Source organism: Protopterus annectens, chromosome 3.part1 (genome assembly GCF_019279795.1).
Source record: "Protopterus annectens isolate FY-2018-M chromosome 3.part1, PAN1.0, whole genome shotgun sequence".
NCBI lineage: Eukaryota > Metazoa > Chordata > Ceratodontiformes > Protopteridae > Protopterus > Protopterus annectens.
This window is the reverse complement of record NC_056732.1, coordinates 538,591,854-538,612,466: the sequence shown is the minus strand read 5'-3', so window position 1 is coordinate 538,612,466 and position 20,613 is coordinate 538,591,854. Positions and strand designations below refer to the sequence as shown.

The 20,613-nt window shown below is 37.4% G+C and overlaps 1 protein-coding gene across 4 annotated transcripts in view; it reads left to right on the top strand.

Annotated features, from left to right (window-relative positions):
- Positions 1 to 20,613, top strand: part of LOC122798203 (sodium channel protein type 4 subunit alpha-like) — a 2,607,519-nt gene that overhangs the window by 1,947,016 nt on the left and 639,890 nt on the right. For all 4 annotated transcript variants that reach the window (XM_044066954.1, XM_044066957.1, XM_044066953.1 and 1 more), the window contains exon 17: positions 1,782 to 2,249. In XM_044066954.1, coding sequence (XP_043922889.1) covers positions 1,782 to 2,249 — 468 coding nt within the window. The remainder of the gene's footprint in view (positions 1 to 1,781; positions 2,250 to 20,613) is intronic.

Here is a 20,613-nt window from a genome sequence, read left to right as displayed (position 1 = left end):
TTGCATTCTTATTAAAATAAGAAAAAAAGGATACAAGCTGGAATTGCTTGTTTTTACCACAGTTTATTAAGTTTAAACAAAAGATCAGCACTTTTGCACTTGTTAGAGCTTCATCAGAAGTTAAGTATTGCTTAGAGGAAAGTAAACAACAGTTCTTCCTTGGGGGATATGGCAGAATATTAAACAAGATATGGCAAGCCTGATTTATAAAGACCTTTAGTCAAATAAAGCCTAAGTTTTAGAATGTTTCATAGTTAGCAGATGGAAGAATCAGAAAAAATTTAGCTTACCAACAATCTGCTGGGGACAGGTTTGGAGGAATCTTGACAAACATAAAAAATGTCCAAGGTAATATCAACAGGTAAGGATTGTGCACAGATGGTATATAAACCATGACAGACAAAAGAAAATAGTTTTGTCTCAGTCAGATAGCTGTTGGAGATGTGGGCATATGTTTTGGTATTGGTAGATTAAGCGCTATATGGGGTATCTTATACTTTGAATGGGAATTTGGGATTTTTGGAACCCCATTGATTTCTGTAATACTGGAAATCTATTGGGTTCTTTCAAGTGTGCTCAAACTCTTTTGTGTAAAACATTGGAAGAGGTGGGTGTGTCCTCCTGTAAATGTATTTAAGGACTTCCTATGCCACCATTTGAGTAACTTTGTATATTCCTATAAATATGCAGGCACAGTATATGCCCTACCTCAGACTTGGCACTATCTTTTAGACAGCTGTAAGTATATTACCTAATCAGAATCTTCTGCGATTTGTACATAAATCTTATTTGTAGACTTTGTTGGGTTTTATTCTTTGTCATAGTACTTGTTGCTTATTAATATATATAGTTACATGGCTGTTAATTTGTTGTACCATTATTTATTATTATTTAAATTTTTTAAATTTAATTTATTTATTTATTGAATTTCATACTGTCATGCTTGTTTAGTATAAAGTAGATAAAATAAAGTATAAATGTGCAAATCTAGTGCCAAGGTATGCTAAAGTGACTCATATTCCATTATTTCTAGTCATAACTGAAAATATCTTTTAGGAAACATTGCCTTGGTTTTTAGCAGGTAAAATGGGCTGGTTCACTAATTACAAAAAAACTCTTGCAGTTACCTGGGTTTTTGCAGTCATAATTTCATGAAAACTCTTCTTAGCTTTATACTGACAATTTTAAGGAATGTGTTATACTGCCTTCAGAGTTTATTTAATAATGATTTTAGAAGACGCATGAATGACAGAGAGAGAGCAAGCAGTGGGGATGATCCGTCCTAAGGATGTTAAACGAAGGGGTTGCTGCAAAAGGTTTTACCAGTTAAACATGCCAGCCATTTGTTCACTCATTTCCCCCATCACCTGCTTATCCCATTTGAAGCTTACATGGGATCTAGAGCCTATGCCAGCACTCACAATGTAATGTAAAACAAATCCTTGGGAATGTGTTATCAGGTTTTGTGCAGTATTAAGAGGTATATGACAATGAAGTGTGGGAGTTTTGAGAATGTAAATTATGAAAAGAAATGGAAAGTAAATACTATAGGCTATAAACTAAATGCTGTGGATGCAGCATTGCTTCCAGCTAGTCCAGGAATAGTTGTATTTTCAAATGCTTTTTCTACAAGTACTGGAACAAAGTCGAGGACAATTCAGTGAGGAGATTAAATGTTACTGCCCTTGTAGCATCATTTTTGCATACAATAAATATTTTTCTGATATGTTTACAACATGATTCTGTTTCTCATCTGTATTTTATTTTATTGCTTTTTCTAGGTGCTTAATCTCTTCCTTGCCTTGCTGCTGAGTTCCTTCAGTGCAGACAATCTCTCAGCACCAGATAAAGATGAAGAGATGAACAATCTGCAGATTGCCTTTGCTCGTATTCAACGGGGCATCGCCTTTTTGAGGAAAGCTATGCATGACTTCTTCTGCAACTTACTTAACCAGAAGGCAGCTGCTGAAGAAATAAAGACTATGACAGATCTTTCTGGTCACCATAAAGGTAGCCTTATGGGTAACCATGCTAGTATCGATATTAAGGAAATGAATTACAAAGATGAAAATGGCACAACTGTTGGAATTGGGAAAAACAGAGCTACGTATGTGGTCAATGAGGATGACTCTTGCGCAAACCTCCCTGCCATAGCAGTTCGTGTCCCCATTGCAGTGGGAGAGTCTGACTGGGAACCACATGAAGAAGATGAGCAGAGTACCGTCACTGATATGGAGGTCAGCAAAGAGGTAGGAGATCAACACCCCTTCAGTTAGTACAAGAAATAATTCACTGTGATTGTGTTGTGATGCCAGTGTAATTAATGCATCGGATACATTAACATCTGTTGAATCAGTTATACTTATTCAAGTGGAAGTGAATTTAGGACAGTAATCCTTGCATAGGCAGTATTTGAAGGGGTATAGATCTGTCTTTACAAGAAGGACATTTAATCAATCATCTAAACATAGGTAGGTACACATACATTTAAATATATGTTAGTGCAGAGTCATTCATCAGATAGTTGGGTAAACACTAACACTTCATATTAGCTTAACAGCTTGCTGGGTAGGAGTATCTGTCCTGCAGTAGAACAAGTTAGAGGGGGAAACTTTTTTTAGGTTATCTTACTTTTATTTTTTCCTTTTGTATGATAATCCATTTTCAGAAATTGTTGCTGAATTGCTTGCTATACCACTTTTTAGTTATCACTGATGCTGATAACAAAAATAAATTTGTTGTTTGCACCCTCTGTTATTAACAGCATGCTCTATCATTATAATCAATTTAGAATCAGCTACTGTTATTTTACTGGATAGCTGTCATGTAAAACACTGCCAAATATGAATACACCAATGATCCCATCTGGTTTAGAAATACAGATGACCAGTTCACTACAGTTGTTGTGTCTTTTCCCGGTTAGGGGTCGCCACAGCCGAACTCCGGTCCGCTAATGATTGGTAGTTGATTTTTATGTGCCGAGTTGCCAGCCCTGATGCACAACCTTCAACAAAGGTACACCCATTCACGCATGTCTCCACGCAGAAGACGCTCTAGCTGAGAATCGAACCGGACAGCGTCTTACTGTGAGGCGACAAAGCTACCGCAGCACCACCACCGTGGATACAGTAAACTGAGATAATATAAATAATGCATAAGAAATTAAAGGCCTTAGTATCCGAATTTGAGAGAAAAAGGCCCACATTTCCCTCCACCCCCATCTACCACAAACAAACTCACACGAAACTGTATGGAGAGCAAACATGCCTAGTCTTTGGTAAGAGGGCAAAGCACACACATTGCTGGATTCTTGCATCTCATTGTCACATTTTTCCTTAAATCCCACTCTTTTCTTTATTCCATTAATATACCTGTTCCTGACCTCCTGATTCACTGAAAAGACACAACCTGCATTATGCAATTTCAATTACATCTTCACTTGCATGAAATGCCACTCATTTCTGCTATTTATAAAACATTTTTCCTTATCTGGTTATCCCAAGATCACAAACAGATACTCCGGTATGTTATACAGGTCCTGCAGATTTAATAGTCCTGTTTTATAAATTTGTAGTATTCAGGAAATAACTGAACTAGTAGTAAAAGGTTTATTTTACTATTTGGTACCAATTGCACTTAGGATGTGCTGGCCTGATGATTAGTTGAACGATTTAAATGAAGTGGTATGTAATATAAACAGTGAGTAATACTAGACAAACACTCACGATAGGTGAAATCCAAACTAAATGGTTGCCACATATGACACAGAAGTTAGATAATATGTTTATCATTGGAGATACGTGATCTTATGTTTTACCTTCCTAAAAGAAGCTATGAACTCCTTGGCATTTTATTTGGATATCTGACTGTGTCCAATCATTGAAGTTATTTGATACTTTAATAGAAGAATACACCAGCTTTAGGGGATGGAATATAAGAGATTCTGCTTCAGAACTGCTTAATGTGTTGAAAGAAATGAAATAATTATGTATATTATATATCAAAATTAAGTATTCTTTCAAGGATGAAAAAGAAAAATAGCATGTTTATGCAACTAAGTGGCAGACACTGAATTTACCTCAGAAAGCAGGACAAAGGACAGAGGTAGTTTAGATATGAAGTTAGAAAATGAACAGTAGAAGGAAAGTTTGAAAGGAATAAGGACAATCATGTTACGCTGCATAACAAATTCATCTTGGTGAAAGTTATGTATGGCAAATGTGTACCTCCTATAAGTGTATCTAATGAACTCCTCTTTCTTTTCACAGTGTTAAAGTTGTAATTGAGAACTGGCAAATTAAAGTCTTTGTTGGTGGTATTGTGAATACATTTTAATGGTGGAATCAAACTGTATTTATAATCTTGGAATGTTAGGCTATAAAGTTAAAAAAGGTCCCTGTATTTCTTGTGGGAAACAGATACCGCATAGAGACTACCATACTTTGTGTATTCCTTGTTTGGGGCCTGAGCACGACGTTGTTGGGTGTCGCTCTTGTGCTAGATTCAATAAGCGCACTATTAAGAGGAGATTAGATTGTGCCAGGTTAGTCTTCGGGAAGCGGTGCAATTATAAAATGCCGTCGGATGCTCCGACGCCCGCTTCTTCGAAGAAGCGCAAGGACAAAGCAGTTAAACCTAGGCTAGAGGAACCGTCAGTACGGACGCGGTTCTTTAGAGGTGTCGGTGGAGCCGGTGGTTCCACCGGAGGTTTCTTTGGGATCCCAGGGAGAGACTTTGTTATTGCAGGATGTGGCCTCTCAGGAGGCAGGCCAGGCTGATGGGGCTTCTCAGGTTACTATACTCCCTCCCTGCCTAGGGTGGTTAGGCCCTCTCCTTCTGTTTCCAAGGCTTCTCCCAGGGGCAGGCCAGGTTTAGCTTCAGTTGGTGTTACCCCTAGCTCTTCAGGAACTGTGCCCAAGAAGCATATGCTTAAAATGGCAGAAGATTTGATTACTTTGATTAGGGTTCTATGCCCCCTCCTGATAAGAGACCTAGGGTGGAGCCTGAGCTAGGGAGTTTTGAGCAGGCTTCAGATGTTTCAGAGTCTTCGGCTGAAGACTTGCAGGAGTACTCTCCTTATTCTGATTCTGATGTGGATGATTCTACTCCTTCTGCTTCTCCTCCTGAGGATTTTTCTTTTCAGAAACTCTTCATTCCATGAGGGAGCATTTTAAGTGGGAAGGTCAGGACTTCTCTGATTCCAGGAAAAGGCTTAGGGAATTTTTGTTTTACCCCAGCATAGGCCTTTGGCTATACCTCCTGTTTTGGATGTAGTGGAAGATGTTTTACAGAGGCTTCTCTTAATCCTGATTCTTTGCCTCCTGCTCCTGTTAAACCGGATAGGTATTACAGGGTGCCTGAAGCTCATAAGTATCTTTTTAAGAGTCCTAGGGCGGACCCAGAAACTGTTAGCCAGGGGCCTAAAGGTGTTAAGGCTTCTGTTGTTAAGAATCCGGTTCCTGCAGACAAAGAGGCCAGGGCCTTGGATAGATGGGGAAAGAAAGTTTATACTTCTTCCACTCTTGCTATGAGGGCTTTGAATTGCCAGTTTCACATGTTGAAATACCAAAACTATCTCCTTTCACAATTGAAGTCTAAGGTTGATGCTCTGGCAGAAGGTATTGATTGTAAAGAGTTGCAAGATTTAGTACATGTTTCTGAACAGGTGGGTAAGCATTCTTTGCAATGTGGTTTTGATGCTGTACAGGCCTCGTCTAGGGTGGCTGCCACTGGGTCAGTTCTTCGCAGGCACGCCTGGCTGAGGGATCAAAATTTATCTGAACATATTAAAACAAGGATTTTAGATGCTCCTTTACAATCTGACGTGTTGTTTGGTCCTCCTGTTGAGGCAGTTTTAAAGAAAATGGAAGACAAGGCTAAGTCTATGCAGACTGTTAAAGATTTTTGCAGGTCCAGCCTCCAAAGTTTAGTAGAAATTGGCCTACTAAGGGGTGGACGTATCCTTCTTATGATTCCCAGTCTAGGGGTAGATCTAGACGTGGTAAGGGCAGAGCTCAGGGCTCTTTCAGGCCTAGAACAGGGAGTTCTCCTGCACAGTCTTCGGGTGAGGGCAGGGGTCAGTCCTTTCGTAAACAGACCCAATGACCTACCTTTTCAGCTGCCAGAGCCTTCTCGTCTGGCAGCACCTTTGGGAGGAAGGTTGGCACTTTTCAAAGAAAATTGGAGTTTAATTACCCAAGACAGATGGGTATTGGATATCATACACCATGGTTACAAGTTTTATTTCCATACCTTGCCTCCTTTCAGAGGCATGCCAGATGTTCCTCCTCAACAAAGAATAGAGGCTCACAAGCAGGTTTCTCTGTTACTCCAAATAGGGGCCATACAGCCGGTCCCTATGCCAGAAGTGGGCCTAGGATTTTATTCTCGCCTGTTCCTAGTACCAAAGAAGGGGAACACGTGGAGACCAATTTTGGATTTATCTACCCTCAACACTTATCTGGACATTCCCAAGTTCAAAATGTTGACGTTACAGCAGATTTTACCTCTGCTGGACAAAGATCATTGGATGGTAACTTTGGATCTCAAGGAGGCTTACCTTCATGTACCTATCAGACTAAGTTGCAGGAAGTATCTGCGTTTTCGAGCTGGGACTTCTCACTATCAGTTCTCTGCATTGCCCTTTGGCTTATCTACTGCGCCCAGAGTGTTCACGAAAGTTCTGGCTCCAGTGATAGCTTTCTTCAGGCTAAAAGGAATACAGATCTATCCTTATTTGGACGACTGCCTGATTCTGGCTCAAGGAAGGGAAGAGCTTCTTCATCATTTGGAATATGTGATAGCAGTGCTAAGATGCCTGGGGTATTCTGTGAACGAAATAAAGTCCAGTCTAGTACCCTCTCAGGACATGTGCTTTCTGGGTGTGAGACTGAATACAGCATCTCAGATGGCCTTTTTAACCCCGGACAAACAAAAGAGTCTATCCCTTTACTTCCATCAACTATCTCATCAGTCCGGGCTGACTGCAAGGACAGTCCTTCAAGCCTTAGGGTTCATGGCATCTTGTATTCTGGTGCTTCCCAATGCCAAACTGCATATGAGGAAGCTGCAATGGTATCTCAAAATGTATGGACACAGCACTGCCAGGATCTGGACACTGTCATTCAAATAATACCTTGCATTCAAAAGGAATTTTTGTGGTGGGCTCAGGAATGTCACCTAAACAAGGGACTCTCTGTGACCCGGCCAGAGGCGAGTCAGATTTTAACGACAGATGCCTCAGACAAAGCTTGGGAGCTCATCTAAATGGAAAGTGGATACAAGACAAGTGGCCTGCCAGACTGCAACATCTACATATCAACCTGAAGGAGATGTTAGCAGTCCAGTTTGCATTAATAGCTTTCAAGGAGTTACTTCTTCCAGGGCAGGTGTTGATTCTAACAGACAACACTACTGTCATGTGGTACATCAACAAGCAAGGGGAACGATTCTTATCCTCTATGCAGGCAAGCAATGATTTTGTGGGAGACTGCTCTCAGTTTACAGCTCAATCTTCAGGCAAGGTTTCTGCCAGGAGCACAGAACTCCTTAGCAGATGTGTTGAGCAGGCAATTATGGATCCCCACGAGTGGAAATTGGATCCTCATGTATTTCAGAAATTGACAGTGTCATGGGGAACTCCAGACATAGATCTGTTCGCTTCTCCACTAAACCATCAGCTGCCAAAGTTTTGCACAAAAGGTTTCATCCCACAGCTTGGAGAGTGGATGCTCTTTCTTTCAATTGGAGCAATCTTCATGTGTATGCCTTTCCACCTCTGCCTCTCCTCCCAAAGGTACTTCTAAAGGTCAGACAGGACAAGCCAAGGATGATTTTAATAGCTCCAGATTGGCCTCGACAGCACTGGTACCCATTACTGAGAAGTCTAGTACGGAAGCCTCCATGGCCTTTGCCTTGATTCCACACCTGTTGTCACAGGAGGACAGCCATTTGCTCAATGTCAAGCTTCACTCTCTGCACCTAACAGCCTGGCATATTCTGTTTTGAACCATAGTGGGCCTCCACTTCCTCAGCAAGTTTTGAATGTTATTTTGGAAGCTAGAAGGCCTAGTACAAGGAAAGTGTACGCAGATAAATGGAAGAGATTTTTATTTTGGAGTGCAGCAAAAGATTTTGATGTTTCTGGGCCTAATTTGAGTGTGGCTCTTCAATATCTTACTGAGTTACTGGACAAAGGTTTGTCTTTCTCTTCTATTAAGGTTCATGCTGCAGCAATTTCGGCTCACTATGATTGTGACCCACCATTGTTTTCTCATCCTTTGTTCAAGCAATTTCTTAGAGGGCAAAGAATATAAGACTCCCACGAAAAGCTCCTGCTCCTGCTTGGGATCTCAATTTTGTGTTGGAGAAACTCACTCTACAACCTTTTGAGCCTGCAGCTACTTCTGAGTTGAAATATTTATCATGGAAGACTGCTTTTTTGTTGGCCATTACCTCTGCAAGAAGGGTTTCTGAATTGCAGGCCCTTATGGCGGTTGAGCCTTTCTTGATTTTCCATAAGGATAGGGTATCTTTACGTACTAATCCTTCCTTTATGCCTAAAGTGGTTTCTAGTGTGGCTTTAAACCAAACTATTCATTTGCCTACTATATATGCAAATCCACAAAATAAGGGGGAAAAGATTTTGCACACTTTAGACGTACACAGGCAGTTGCGATATTATTTGGACAGAACTAAAGGGTTCAGGCAGTCTCAGCAGTTGTTTGTTTCTTTTGCTTTGGGTTCTCAGGGCAAGCCTGTGTCAAAACAAACTATTTCTAAGTGGATTGGGTTTTGCATTGCTTTCTGTTATTCCCATCATGGCAAGGAGATTCCAGCTGGGATTAGGCCTCATTCCACTAGGGCTACTGCCACTTGACAGCCTTTTGAGGGAGTGGCAACCAAGGATATTTTGGAGGCAGCTACTTGGAGTTCAGTGCATACTTTCTCTAGGCATTATCACCTACCACTTTACTCTAAATCCAGGGCTGGTTTTGCCACTGCTGTTTTGCAGGGCATTTTGGCAGCTCCTGCTTCCTTGTAGTTTGGCCATCCTCCCTTACCTCTGCTTTGGGATTCTACCCAAGTGTAAGGACTGCAGCAATGTGAGATGAAGAACATAGTACAGTTTTGTACCTACCATAAATGTAGATGTTCGAAGATCCACATTGCTGCAGTCCAATTTACCCTCCCTCCTTCCCCTCTGTAGTTAGAGGTGGTTGTGTGGGTTGGGTTGTAAATATTGTGTATATTGTACATATAACTAGTGCAGGGGTGGTTGGTTGTTTGTTTGCTGTCTTTTGGTTTTGACCTTTATGTTTAGGGTCTTCTGACATCTGGGGCAAGAAAAGACTGAGGATATGACGTCGGTCATGCTCATTTGTACCCTGACGTCCTGATGTCAGTCAAATGCGCCTTGACCGACGTCAGCCTTATACTTTGATATTCGGGCCGACCGAGGACAGCGGACTACCCAAGTGTAAGGACTGCAGCAATGTGGATCTTCGAACATCTATATTTATGGTAGGTACAAAACTGTACTTTTCAAAACTTCGAATGTTATAATATCAAACCCTATTCAGCGAAAGCTGAAAACATCGAACATACAGAGCGTACACACAACACAAGCACACCAAACAAACAGCAATCCACACACATACACCTAAATTCTTTCACCTAACCCTACACTAAACTATACACACACCACTAACTATCCACTTACCTTAACCCAAACCCTAACCCTAAGGTCTGTCACTATCGCACACTCACCTGACCTGCACCCTAACCCTGAATCACCAAACCTGCCCTAAGCCTCACATCCACACAATCGCACACTTACCTGACCCGGTATGTGTGCGATTGTGTGGACATGAAGGTTAGGGCAGGTTAGGTGGGTTAGGGTTAGGGCACGGGTTGGGTAAGTGTGCGATTGTGTGGATGTGAGGGTTAGGGCAGGTTTGGTGATTCAGGGTTAGGGTGCAGGTCAGGTGAGTGTGCGATAGTGACAGACCTTAGGGTTAGGGTTTGGGTTAAGGTAAGTGGATAGTTAGTGGTGTGTGTATAGTTTAGTGTAGGGTTAGGTGAAAGAATTTAGGTGTATATGTGTGGATTGCTGTTTGTTTGGTGTGCTTGTGTTGTGTGTAAGCTCTGTATGTTTGATGTTTTCAGCTTTCTCTGAATAGGGTTCGATATTAGAACATTCGAAGTTTTGAAACTTCGATGTTCTAATATAGACCCATTTTTATTAATATTGTTCATTTTCTGGAGCTTTTCTTCTTGGGCATCCACTGAAATGGGGTCTATCTCAGTCGTACAAACCCGGTTAACAAATGTCAAAATAATGAAATAAATAAAATGATTAACTCCAATAGTATCTAAGAGGTTAATTCTTAGAAGCAGAAGAGAATCATGCCCACCAGATATTTCCTGAAAGATACGTCATCTATATGAAGAATCCATGAAGATGTCTTCTTCTTAAGTATAAAAGTCTTTATTTAACCTGTGTACATAGTGAAACCATTTTTTTATATGTCTTGCGTTGTCTTGGTATGTAGTGGGATGTGTGTGGAAGGTGTCTTAGATATATATGTATATGTATTTTTAAGCTGTTCTGATTTTTTATATGCTCTTTTTGTACTGTTTCAATTATAATTAAGCAAAGGAATAGTAGAAAGATAAGTAGTTTCATATTAAGATGAGCAGCATAGATGTAATTTTATATCTTATAGTACAAATATTCAAATTCATAAAAATACCTAAATTTGAAATCATACCTAACAGAAGTGCTTATGAGCATACAGCTCTCCTAATTAATATTTCAACTTTTCTTTGGCTAGTCTCTGAACTGCCTTTTATTGACTTAGTGTTGCTGGGTTTGGTAGCTGTCATAATAGTTAAATTATTTACTTTCCAAACAAAGGTACAGGGTTTACTTCTCACCAAGAGCAATTGGCTAGACTTAAAAAGGCCTACAATGGCAGCTAACTTAGTATTTTTATTTATTTTATTTTACATTTGTTAACCGGGCTAGTCTAACTGGATATATTTCCATTTTCAGTAGAGGCCCGGGGAGAAAAGCTCCACATGAAGAAAAAGCAATTACATAATACAAAACAAGTCAAGAATAGAATAAGGTGCCTGGCTCAAAATAAAATTCTACATTGAAGTATTCTAAATTCATAACCTATAGAGAAACAAAGGTTAATAGAAACATTTAGAAGATGAAAGACGAAAGGAAAAGAGAAAGACATTCATAGTAAATGTAAAAGTAAGAGCAGTAGAAAAAATAAAGTCTTGATAATTTAATATGCATACAGCATTATTAATAGATTTAAGAGAGACTAATAGGGGAAAAAAAAAAGAGGAATAGAAAGAAAACCTATTTAGGCATAGGTAGTGTCCCATTAAAATAGTAAGAAGGAAAATGAGGAGAGGAGAAGTGAGAGAGAAAAGAAGTTATGGTAACCATAGTTTTAATCTGGGTTAAAGCAAGAGCATAACCAGTGTTTTTTAAGGTGTGTTTTGAGTTTTTGTTTAAAGAGAACCGAGGATGGAATGGAAGTTAGTTCGGTAGGAAGATGATTCCAATATTTACCAATTGTATTGGAGAAAAGGGAGTCACCAGCAGAGTTATTAGTTTTAGTTAAGGTTACTAGAAGTTTGTTTGAGGAGCGAAGAGAAGTAAGGTTAGTGTAAGGGGTAAGCAGGTTAGAAAGTATAGGTGTTTTGTTAGGATTATAGAAAATCCTATGTACAAAAGTAAGTTGAGAAAGAAACAACGTATTTCTTAGTTCAAGCCAGTGAAGTTGCTGTAGGTTCAGGCAGTGGTGAGTTCTATATGGATTTCCAGTAACAAATCTAGCTATACTATGATAAGTGTTAGCCAGCTTAGAGAGATTGTTTTTCTTTAGGTTAGTGTAGACAGGTGAAGCATAGAGAAGAGTGGAAATAAGATGAGAGTGGGCAAGTGAAGCTTTGGCTGTAGGAGTTAAGAACATTTTGATTCTGTAGAAGGAGCCCAGCTTTCTGTTTACATTTTTAATAGTATTATTAATGTGACTATCAAAGGTAAGGCTGTTGTCGATTGTAACACCTAATAACTTGGTGGTAGAGTCAGGTGAAATAAGGGTGCCATCACTGGAAGAGATAGAAAATTCTAGTGTGTGGGGGGGGACCTAGTAGTGGGCTTAAAGAGAAGGAGTTTGTTTTTTTTAGCATTCAAGAGTAGACAACATTTTAAGAACCATGCCTCTATTGTGTGAAATACATTTTGTGTAATTGTTTGTAATTCAGAGATGGTTTTAGCAGAGCAAATAAGTGTGGAATTGTCAGCATATTGTATGCATGTGGACTGGGGTATAGCTACTTGTAGGTCATTTATGAATAAGGAGAATAGAAGTGGTCTGAGAATAGAGCCTTGGGGGACACCAAGAGAGATAGGCAGGAGAGAGGAGAGTTTGTTGTCCCAGAGGACTGCCTGTCTCCTGTTATTGAGGTAGGAAGCAAACCAATGGATAACCTTGGGTTCTAAAGAAATAGATTCCAGAATTTTTATGAGAAGGGGATGGTTAACCATATCAAAGGCTTTGGACAGGTCAATGAAGAGAGCTGATGATAGAATGTTGTTATTACAGTTTTTGTTGATGAAATCAGTAAAGGATAGGAGTGCAGTGGTAGTACTATGAAACGGTCTAAAGCCATGTTGGCAGTTAGTTAGAATGTTGTGTTTAGTTAAGTGATCCATTAATTGATAGTGAACGCATTTTTCCATGATTTTTGCTAGTGGTGACAGGATTGCTATGGGCCTGTAGTTGGAGTATTCATTTGAGTTTCCTCCTTTATGTAAGGGGATGATATAAGAAACTTTCCAAATATCAGGGATAGTTTCTTCATTAATAGTTCTGTTTATAAGAATGGATATAGGATAGGCTATTTCTTTCGCTTCTTTTTGAAGGAATTCAGATGGAAGCTGGTCAGCAGAGGGGGTACCAGGTTTAAGTTTTTGGATACATTTTTGGATAAAGGTGGTAGAGATGGGTTGTAATAAGAAGGTTGGTAGGTTAGAAGATGAGAGATCAGGGATGCTAGAATTATCAAAGGAAAGGTGCGAGGCCAAAGAGTTAATAGTGTTAATAAAAAAGGAATTAAAGGTATTGGCAATTTCATAGGCTGAGATATTGTCTGAGTTAGAGGGGGAGGGAGTTGTGGTTTGACCAGGGCGAATAAGTCTATTTAAGTTTTTCCAGAATTTACAGGGGTTATTATGATTTACTTGCTGAAGATTACTATAGTAGTTTTTTTTTGTCAGAAAGTATGGCTTTTTTGGTACTATTTCTCAAGAATCTAAAGGTCTGTTGATCTGAGGTTATTTATGAACCTATAAAACAGCCAGTGAAAACACAAAGAGAACAGTGCTGTATTTTTAAATGATGGCCATATTCTTTAAAAATGTATTATGTGTAATACTTTTAACGTAATGTAATTGAATAGCTGCCTTTGTGCATCTTTGCATAAAATCAGTAGAAGACTATATATGGTTTTTACTATCAAAGAAGTTCTTGTAGCAAAACTGGTCTTAGTTGCTGCCTGTCAGTTATTTTCCTTGTAAAGATGAAAGGTTATCACTCTCAGATACAGTATGGATTGTAGATTGTTTTGTTTCTCATTTGCTGCTTGCTTGACAGTTTGATTACATACATTTAACCATTGAATATGTAATGAGACTAGTAATATGTTTGCTCCAAATCTATTTCTCACAGCAGCTGGTTTAAAAATGCTAGAATGGAAATATATTAAACATTGAGAAAAGATCATTTGAAAGCACTGCGGAACAACTCCAGAATAACCTTATTTCTCAGCAGTAAGTAAAAGTAATCTGTGATGCACTGGTAAGGTAGTCCTGGGTAATGTTTCTTTCATTACTGAAGACGATACTGAGAGTTTGGTAACTTTCATTTCTCAGTTTTTGAATTCCTTGTAAGGCAAGTTGTCTTAGAATTAAAGTGCAAATAAATAGCCCTGCTGCAAGACATAGATTGGATAAAGCCCTAATTATGACACAGACAAACTGATATAAATTAGTGGATCAGGCACTGGAAGAGCTGGACAGGGAAGGATGTGAGTGAGCAGACAGTGCCAGTTTCCCCTTCCTGAAGGGAATGAGGCAGTTTGGATTGTTACAGTGCTACCATCTACTGGAGACACTGGTGTATGCAAGCAACCGGATGGTCTAGAGATCTAACTAGCTCTGCCAGATGTGTATAAGCAATAACGTTCAAGGGATAGGGCAGGAGTATGCACACCTAATTGAAGGCATAGAAAACCTTCACATCAGTTGCCAGGTTAGGGACTGAGTTCTTAAAGGAAATCTCTGCCCTTTTTGCTGGGATACCAATGGGTGTGCAAGTAGCACCTACAGCTGTCTGGATAACAGTTACTATGGAAATCTTTTGCTACTGTACAGGGGATAGCAGTGCAGTAGAATGAATGGGTCAAGTACAAGTGGGGAGACTTGATGGCTAGCAGGCATAGACATATATATATATATATATATATATATATATATATATATATATATAGGATGTCATGGAGATGGCTATGATATCGATATAACCTCCTCCCAGCCCCAGGGATATATTAATATATGTGTGTGTGTGTGTGTGTGTGTGTGTGTGTGTGTGTGTGTGTGTGTGTGTGTTTGTGTATATAGTCACTAATGCATCATTAGCTTTCTGATGCCCAATTTTACCTGGGAAAAAGAATTTTAAATAGTTGTCATGAGGATCATTTCTGTAGTATACTAATGTTATAAATGTGGTAGCTGAATGTCAGTCTACTAGCCAGATGACTAATGCATTTCAGCATCCCTGGGGCTGAGAAGAGGTTATATTGACGTCATAGTCATCTGCATGACATCCGATAATAACAGAAAACCTTATTTTTACTATTTTCTGTTCTGCTAGTCATTGAAGTCTAGAGTTATTTGTGTTTGCAATTTCTCTGTCCTTTTCTTGGCTGATCAAAGAAAAGTACTCCATTTGTTTCTTTTACAGTATATTATCTATATTAAGCCTATGATCTGCTATTTTTGCTACTTATGTTGACTATTCCATTTTTTCTTATGGCTAGTACTATCCTTGGGAAAGATCATCGATATATACTTTTATTGGAGACAGTTTCTGGTTAAAGAATAACATTTAACGTGTCTTTTTTGGGGTAGGAAAAGGATCATGATGTTACATACTGGCCTTTGTAAGTCTTAATAACACTAACTACGAACCTTAAGCTTTACATGAAGCAGCACAAAGTTATATCTTTATCATAGGACATATCCCCATGTATTTAAAATGGGGTATGTGCTTCTAAGGTGAGACTGTTCCCAGAAAATATCATAAGGAGTTTCCAACTAAATAAAAACGTAAATACAAAACATAGGAAACTGGTTGTGGTGGTAGATAGTAGCACCAATACATTACATTGAGGAAAAGTATCAGAAACTCACACATCCAAAGTTTAGATATCAGCTGACCCTGTTAACAATTAAATGGCTACCTAAGGGTTACCATCTAGATTTGATTAAAAAATATTCACATTTAAAGATATTAATAGTTGCTTATACAAAATCCACATTTATAAATATGTCTCACTGTAAAAAACTACGTAGGTGAACTTTGGCCTTAACAGCATGCAGAGAATATTTACTGTTGTTTTGGTCTGTAAGTTCGCACTATCTACACACAAATAGGATCCACATTATGCAACCACAGAGTAAAGCTGGAGGACCTCCGTTCCTAGCCCCTCCCATCTTACTCTGAGATCAGTGTCTTACAGTGCTATCTTATCTCTAGGACTGTAATTTGAATAAACCATTGCACACATATACACAATAATTTTAAGGCTGGGCTAGTAGTACTGTGTGGTACTACAGCCTCCTTTCTTTTGGTCAAAGATAGCCACTACCATTTCAGAAATCAAGCTATTGCTCCAGTCTTAAAATATGGGCCAACTGACATGTAAAATGAACCAGTGTAGTTTGCCTAAGTAGCCTAGTAGTCTCTCTATTACAGGTAGATGCCACAGTCCTACATTACAGATAATAGTGTCTTTTTCACTTACTAAATAATTAGAAACTAATTAACCAGCCACAGACTTTTAAAATTAAAAAAAAAACTGAAATACTTTACTTAAAGAACACTACAGTTTAAGAGTTAAATTTACAGACAGATACTATTTGCACAGAGAAACATAAAATGATCAATAACATGTTACATAAAAAGAAAAATCTGTCTACCCAATTCAATATGTTCTGCTTATCTCTGGGTAAAAGTATTACTGGGTGCAGTCCACATTCCCTGAATATGCAAAAGATAACATGCATTGCATAAATGAAAGCAAACTTACAGATTTGGTGAAATAGTCTTAGCACAGACAAAAATCAAGCACTAGCTGACCAAATACAAATGGCTGACAGTACACTTCTGTATCCTGGCTCTTTAGTCACAATTTGGTTAAATTACTGGCCTTTCTGGAAAATTCCATTATGTAATGTATAAAGTAAGGAATGAGCTATCTACATCCCTGGTAATCCGTGTGTGTGTGTGTGTGTGTGTGTGTGTGTGTGTGTGTGTGTGTGTGTGTGTGTGTGGAAAGCTGTCATACTCCACACAGAAAACAAATCTGACATTATTTAGTAAAAATCTCATGCCACTACATAGAATTTCACATAATTTCACAGAAAAGCACAGCTGCAAACTTTACATGTTATACATTGAAAAAGAAAAATACATTTTAAACAGCCTTTTACATTACTGAAAAAGAAAAACAGTTGCAAGCCCAGTCACATAATTACATTTTACATCTCTTTTATAGTCCTGCAAGCAAAAAACAATGCAAGCTAAATACAACCCTCACACAAAGAACAAGGAAAAAGCACATCATATTGAAGGAGATATGAAAATGGCAAAACATATAACAAAGCGTGGCCAAGCAGCTAAAAAAATGTATCAAACTTTAATATATAAAAATAAACTTTAATCAAATTAAATAAGACAGGTGAGTGCTTTCATGTTGAAAACACTTCTTCAGACCAAATTAAAGAAATAAAACTCAATTCCACTTAAATACTACTAGTTGGATCAATCAGCCATGTCTGAAGAAGTATTTACAATGCAAAAGCACTCACACATCTTATTGAAGTTGATTAAGGTTTGTTTTTTTATATATTAGAGTTTGATTCATTTTTGAACTACTTGACCATGTTTTGTTGTTCGTTTTGTCATTTTTGTACTTATTTCAATTTTTGGTCACCATCTTTCCTCAGTAGTTCTTCATTTCTTGTATATTGAAGGAGATAATGGCCATTTGTGATGCCATGCCATTTTTTTTCATTCAGTCTTGAAACCGGAGACATTACAAATTATGACAGACAGTACAACAATGATGTCATACATCAAAAAGCAAGGAGGATCCTACTTATGTGCCCTGTATGAACTGATACCAATAGACAGTCAAGACAGCAATTCCTATCATGCATACCTGCCAGGAACGTTATTGTCTCACATGAATGCCAAGTATACAAGGCTGCCTTTTTGACGGTACAAACAAGCTTGCAAAAATAAGATTAGACATGTCTGCATCTCAACTAATTTATTTATCATTTGTTGACCAGGTTAGTCCCACTTGGCTAGTGAACTCTTTTCAGGGGAGATCTGTGGTGGTATTTATACTACTAGGGGATGTTTGGACAATGCAACAGTGAACTTCATGGTGACACTTCTGGTTTATAGTCTGAGTGCAAAGATGGTTCAGAGACTCTGGAAGAGAAGATGGAGGGTGCTCTGAATAGCAAAAAAGCTATTATGGTTAAAGAACATAATGGATTGGTGGAAGTTAAGGAGTTAAATGGCAAAAACTATGGTTGACAAATGTCAGAGAAGCAAAGTATTGAGTTAAATGTAGGAGAAGCTTTGCAAAAAGGTGATAGAAGTGGCAGCAAAGTTGAAAAAAATGTCAGAGCTTTCTCAGAGGAGAGTTATTGAGAAAGGAAAATCCATGCTGGAAGGGATGGATTCAGAGGATTTTATCCAACAAAACCTTTTCAGAGAAGAAGAGTCAACACAGGAATGTATTGCTACAACCCTCCAATTGTGAGGGTTGCATGATGACTTGTTACTGGATTTAGTTAATGCAAGTGATACAGAGAGTTTAATGACATTTTGATTGGAGATTTAATGGAGAAGCTACAGAAGAAGGATTATCAACAAGTGGAAGAAAGAAAGTCATACGCTGTTGTGGTAAAGATTGGAGTGGACATAGGAAGAGAAAGAAAAATTTCAGCAAATTCAAGGATAAAAAATCTTTTACAGTACGAACTGAAAAATCAAAAAGAGGGTAGATTGGACAGATATAAGATATGGGACAAAATAACACCTTTAGGAGTCAAAGCCAGTGAGTTTAGAGCCTTTATTCATATAAATAAATAGACATATTGTGACATTACTTTTGAGACTGCACAGATGATGGAAAGTTTTTAGAGGAATATGAGAAAAAGAAAATCTGAGTACCTTGGAATTTATTTGTGTTTAAAGTACTTTATAGAGCGATTAAGAATAAGATTTGCATACAATTCATGGCTGAAGTTGAAACACAGACTTTTAACAGAAGTTTATTAAATATTTGCAAAGATGTATTAGACATTTCAAAAGTATATGATAACAGAGGTTTGTAGATGAGTGCATGAGACTGTCACATTGTTTTGAAAATTGAAAATGATAATATTGTTGATATTCCAAGTATTATAAATGTGGAAGGGGACAAAGGTATGGTGAAATATTGAGGATAGTCTAATACATGTTTTTATGTGGAAAAGGCTGATAATTTGATTAATAAATATAAAAACATGCTTTGCTTGTAGAAAGAACTGAAATAGAACCACCGGCAGTAGAAACACTGTTAGAACAGAGTCAGTAAACTAAACTTACACATACAGAGGTAAAATTAATGGATGCACAAATAGAATTGATAAATACATTAAAAGTAAACAAGAATCACAGAAAATTAGGACTAAAAGTCATAATTTTAGTAAAGTCAATGAAGAAGAGTAAGGAATAAATGATAACAAAGATATGAAATAGATTTTAATTCAACAAATAAGGAATTCTATTAGTAAGAGAGTTTTGGAGAGAAAAAGAAAAATATAGAGGAACATGAAAAAAGAAAGAGAAAGGATGAGTGGGATATTAGAAAGTCAATATTTCATAAAGATACTTGCATTAAATGTTAATAGTTTAAAGAGTTTTGTAAGGATATTCATTTTGAGTGGTATAAAAAGCAGGAAAATTACATTATTATATTAGAAGATACCTAAATAAACAAAGATAGATTTAAACTCAAAGTATTGTGGGGGAAATGTAATTTGAAATTTAGGAAGAGAGATGTTTTCGGTAATAATTATTTTATATAATGATGCAATAAAAATTTTGGATATTGCTTTCATTATAGTGGGTCGAACAACAGTTATCGATGTAAGATGGAAAGATCAGGTCTTTAGAATTATAGCCATTTATGCATATGTGATAAGAAAGAGATGAGATGTTTAAAGGTATAATTCAATATGTAGTATACATATGGAAATAATTCTTATAGGAGAGTTTAAATGTAATATAAGGCAACAGAAAGAAAAGCGTACAATGTTAAGAAGGTGTTAGATATTATAAACTATGGACATATACATATTTGGAAGATGAGTACATGGAAATATAGTAGAGATGAACATAAAACTGAAATAGACTATTTTCTGATTTTATCAGGTAGCAAATTGTAGTAGAAAATGTTTAGAGAACAGGTTTTTTTGGATCATAGAGCAATATGGATTGCATTAAAAAGTAATTCTGAGTGCATAAAAACAGGAAAGGGAATAAATAGAATTAATGAAGTTTAAAGGAAAAATTATATATTAAATTTATCGCAGGATCATATGGAAATGAACATTTTTTATAAAGATTGGTCAGGATGGTGGCTGTGTTTTAAAAAAATATATAAAATGTGTTCTATGTGTTGTATGAACAGCCATACCTCAGTAAATGTATTAAAGAATTTAACTGTGTTATAAGGGAAATGAAGGATACTTCAGGTGTATTACATAATACACAAGATAAGTTTATGGAAATAGTTGCAAAGTTTGTTAGAGTAACTTTTAGAAGACAGCTAATACCTCCTAATAATGAATGGAAGGTGAATACTTTTACAAAAAAAGACAATAAGGATTTGAAAAAGAAGATTAAATTGAAAGAATTAGAAAATATTTTGAAGACTGTTAGTTTGAAATCTGCAGTAGGTTCAGATGGATTGGAATACAGGCTATATAAAAATATGACATCAATGCAAACAAATGTTTTCTAAAGGTGTTAAGATGAATGGTTAAGTAAAGGATTTCAGTATAAAGAGAAACACAGATTAAAGATTTTTATGAACATTTTACAAAAAGAAGGGAAGGAAAAAAGTAAGATTATAAATGAGAATATATATGGTATAAAAGGCAAAAAGGTGCAAGAATTGTTATTAATTATAGAATTAGTACATGATGTTTTATATAGAAAAGTTCAAGCAAAATTAATG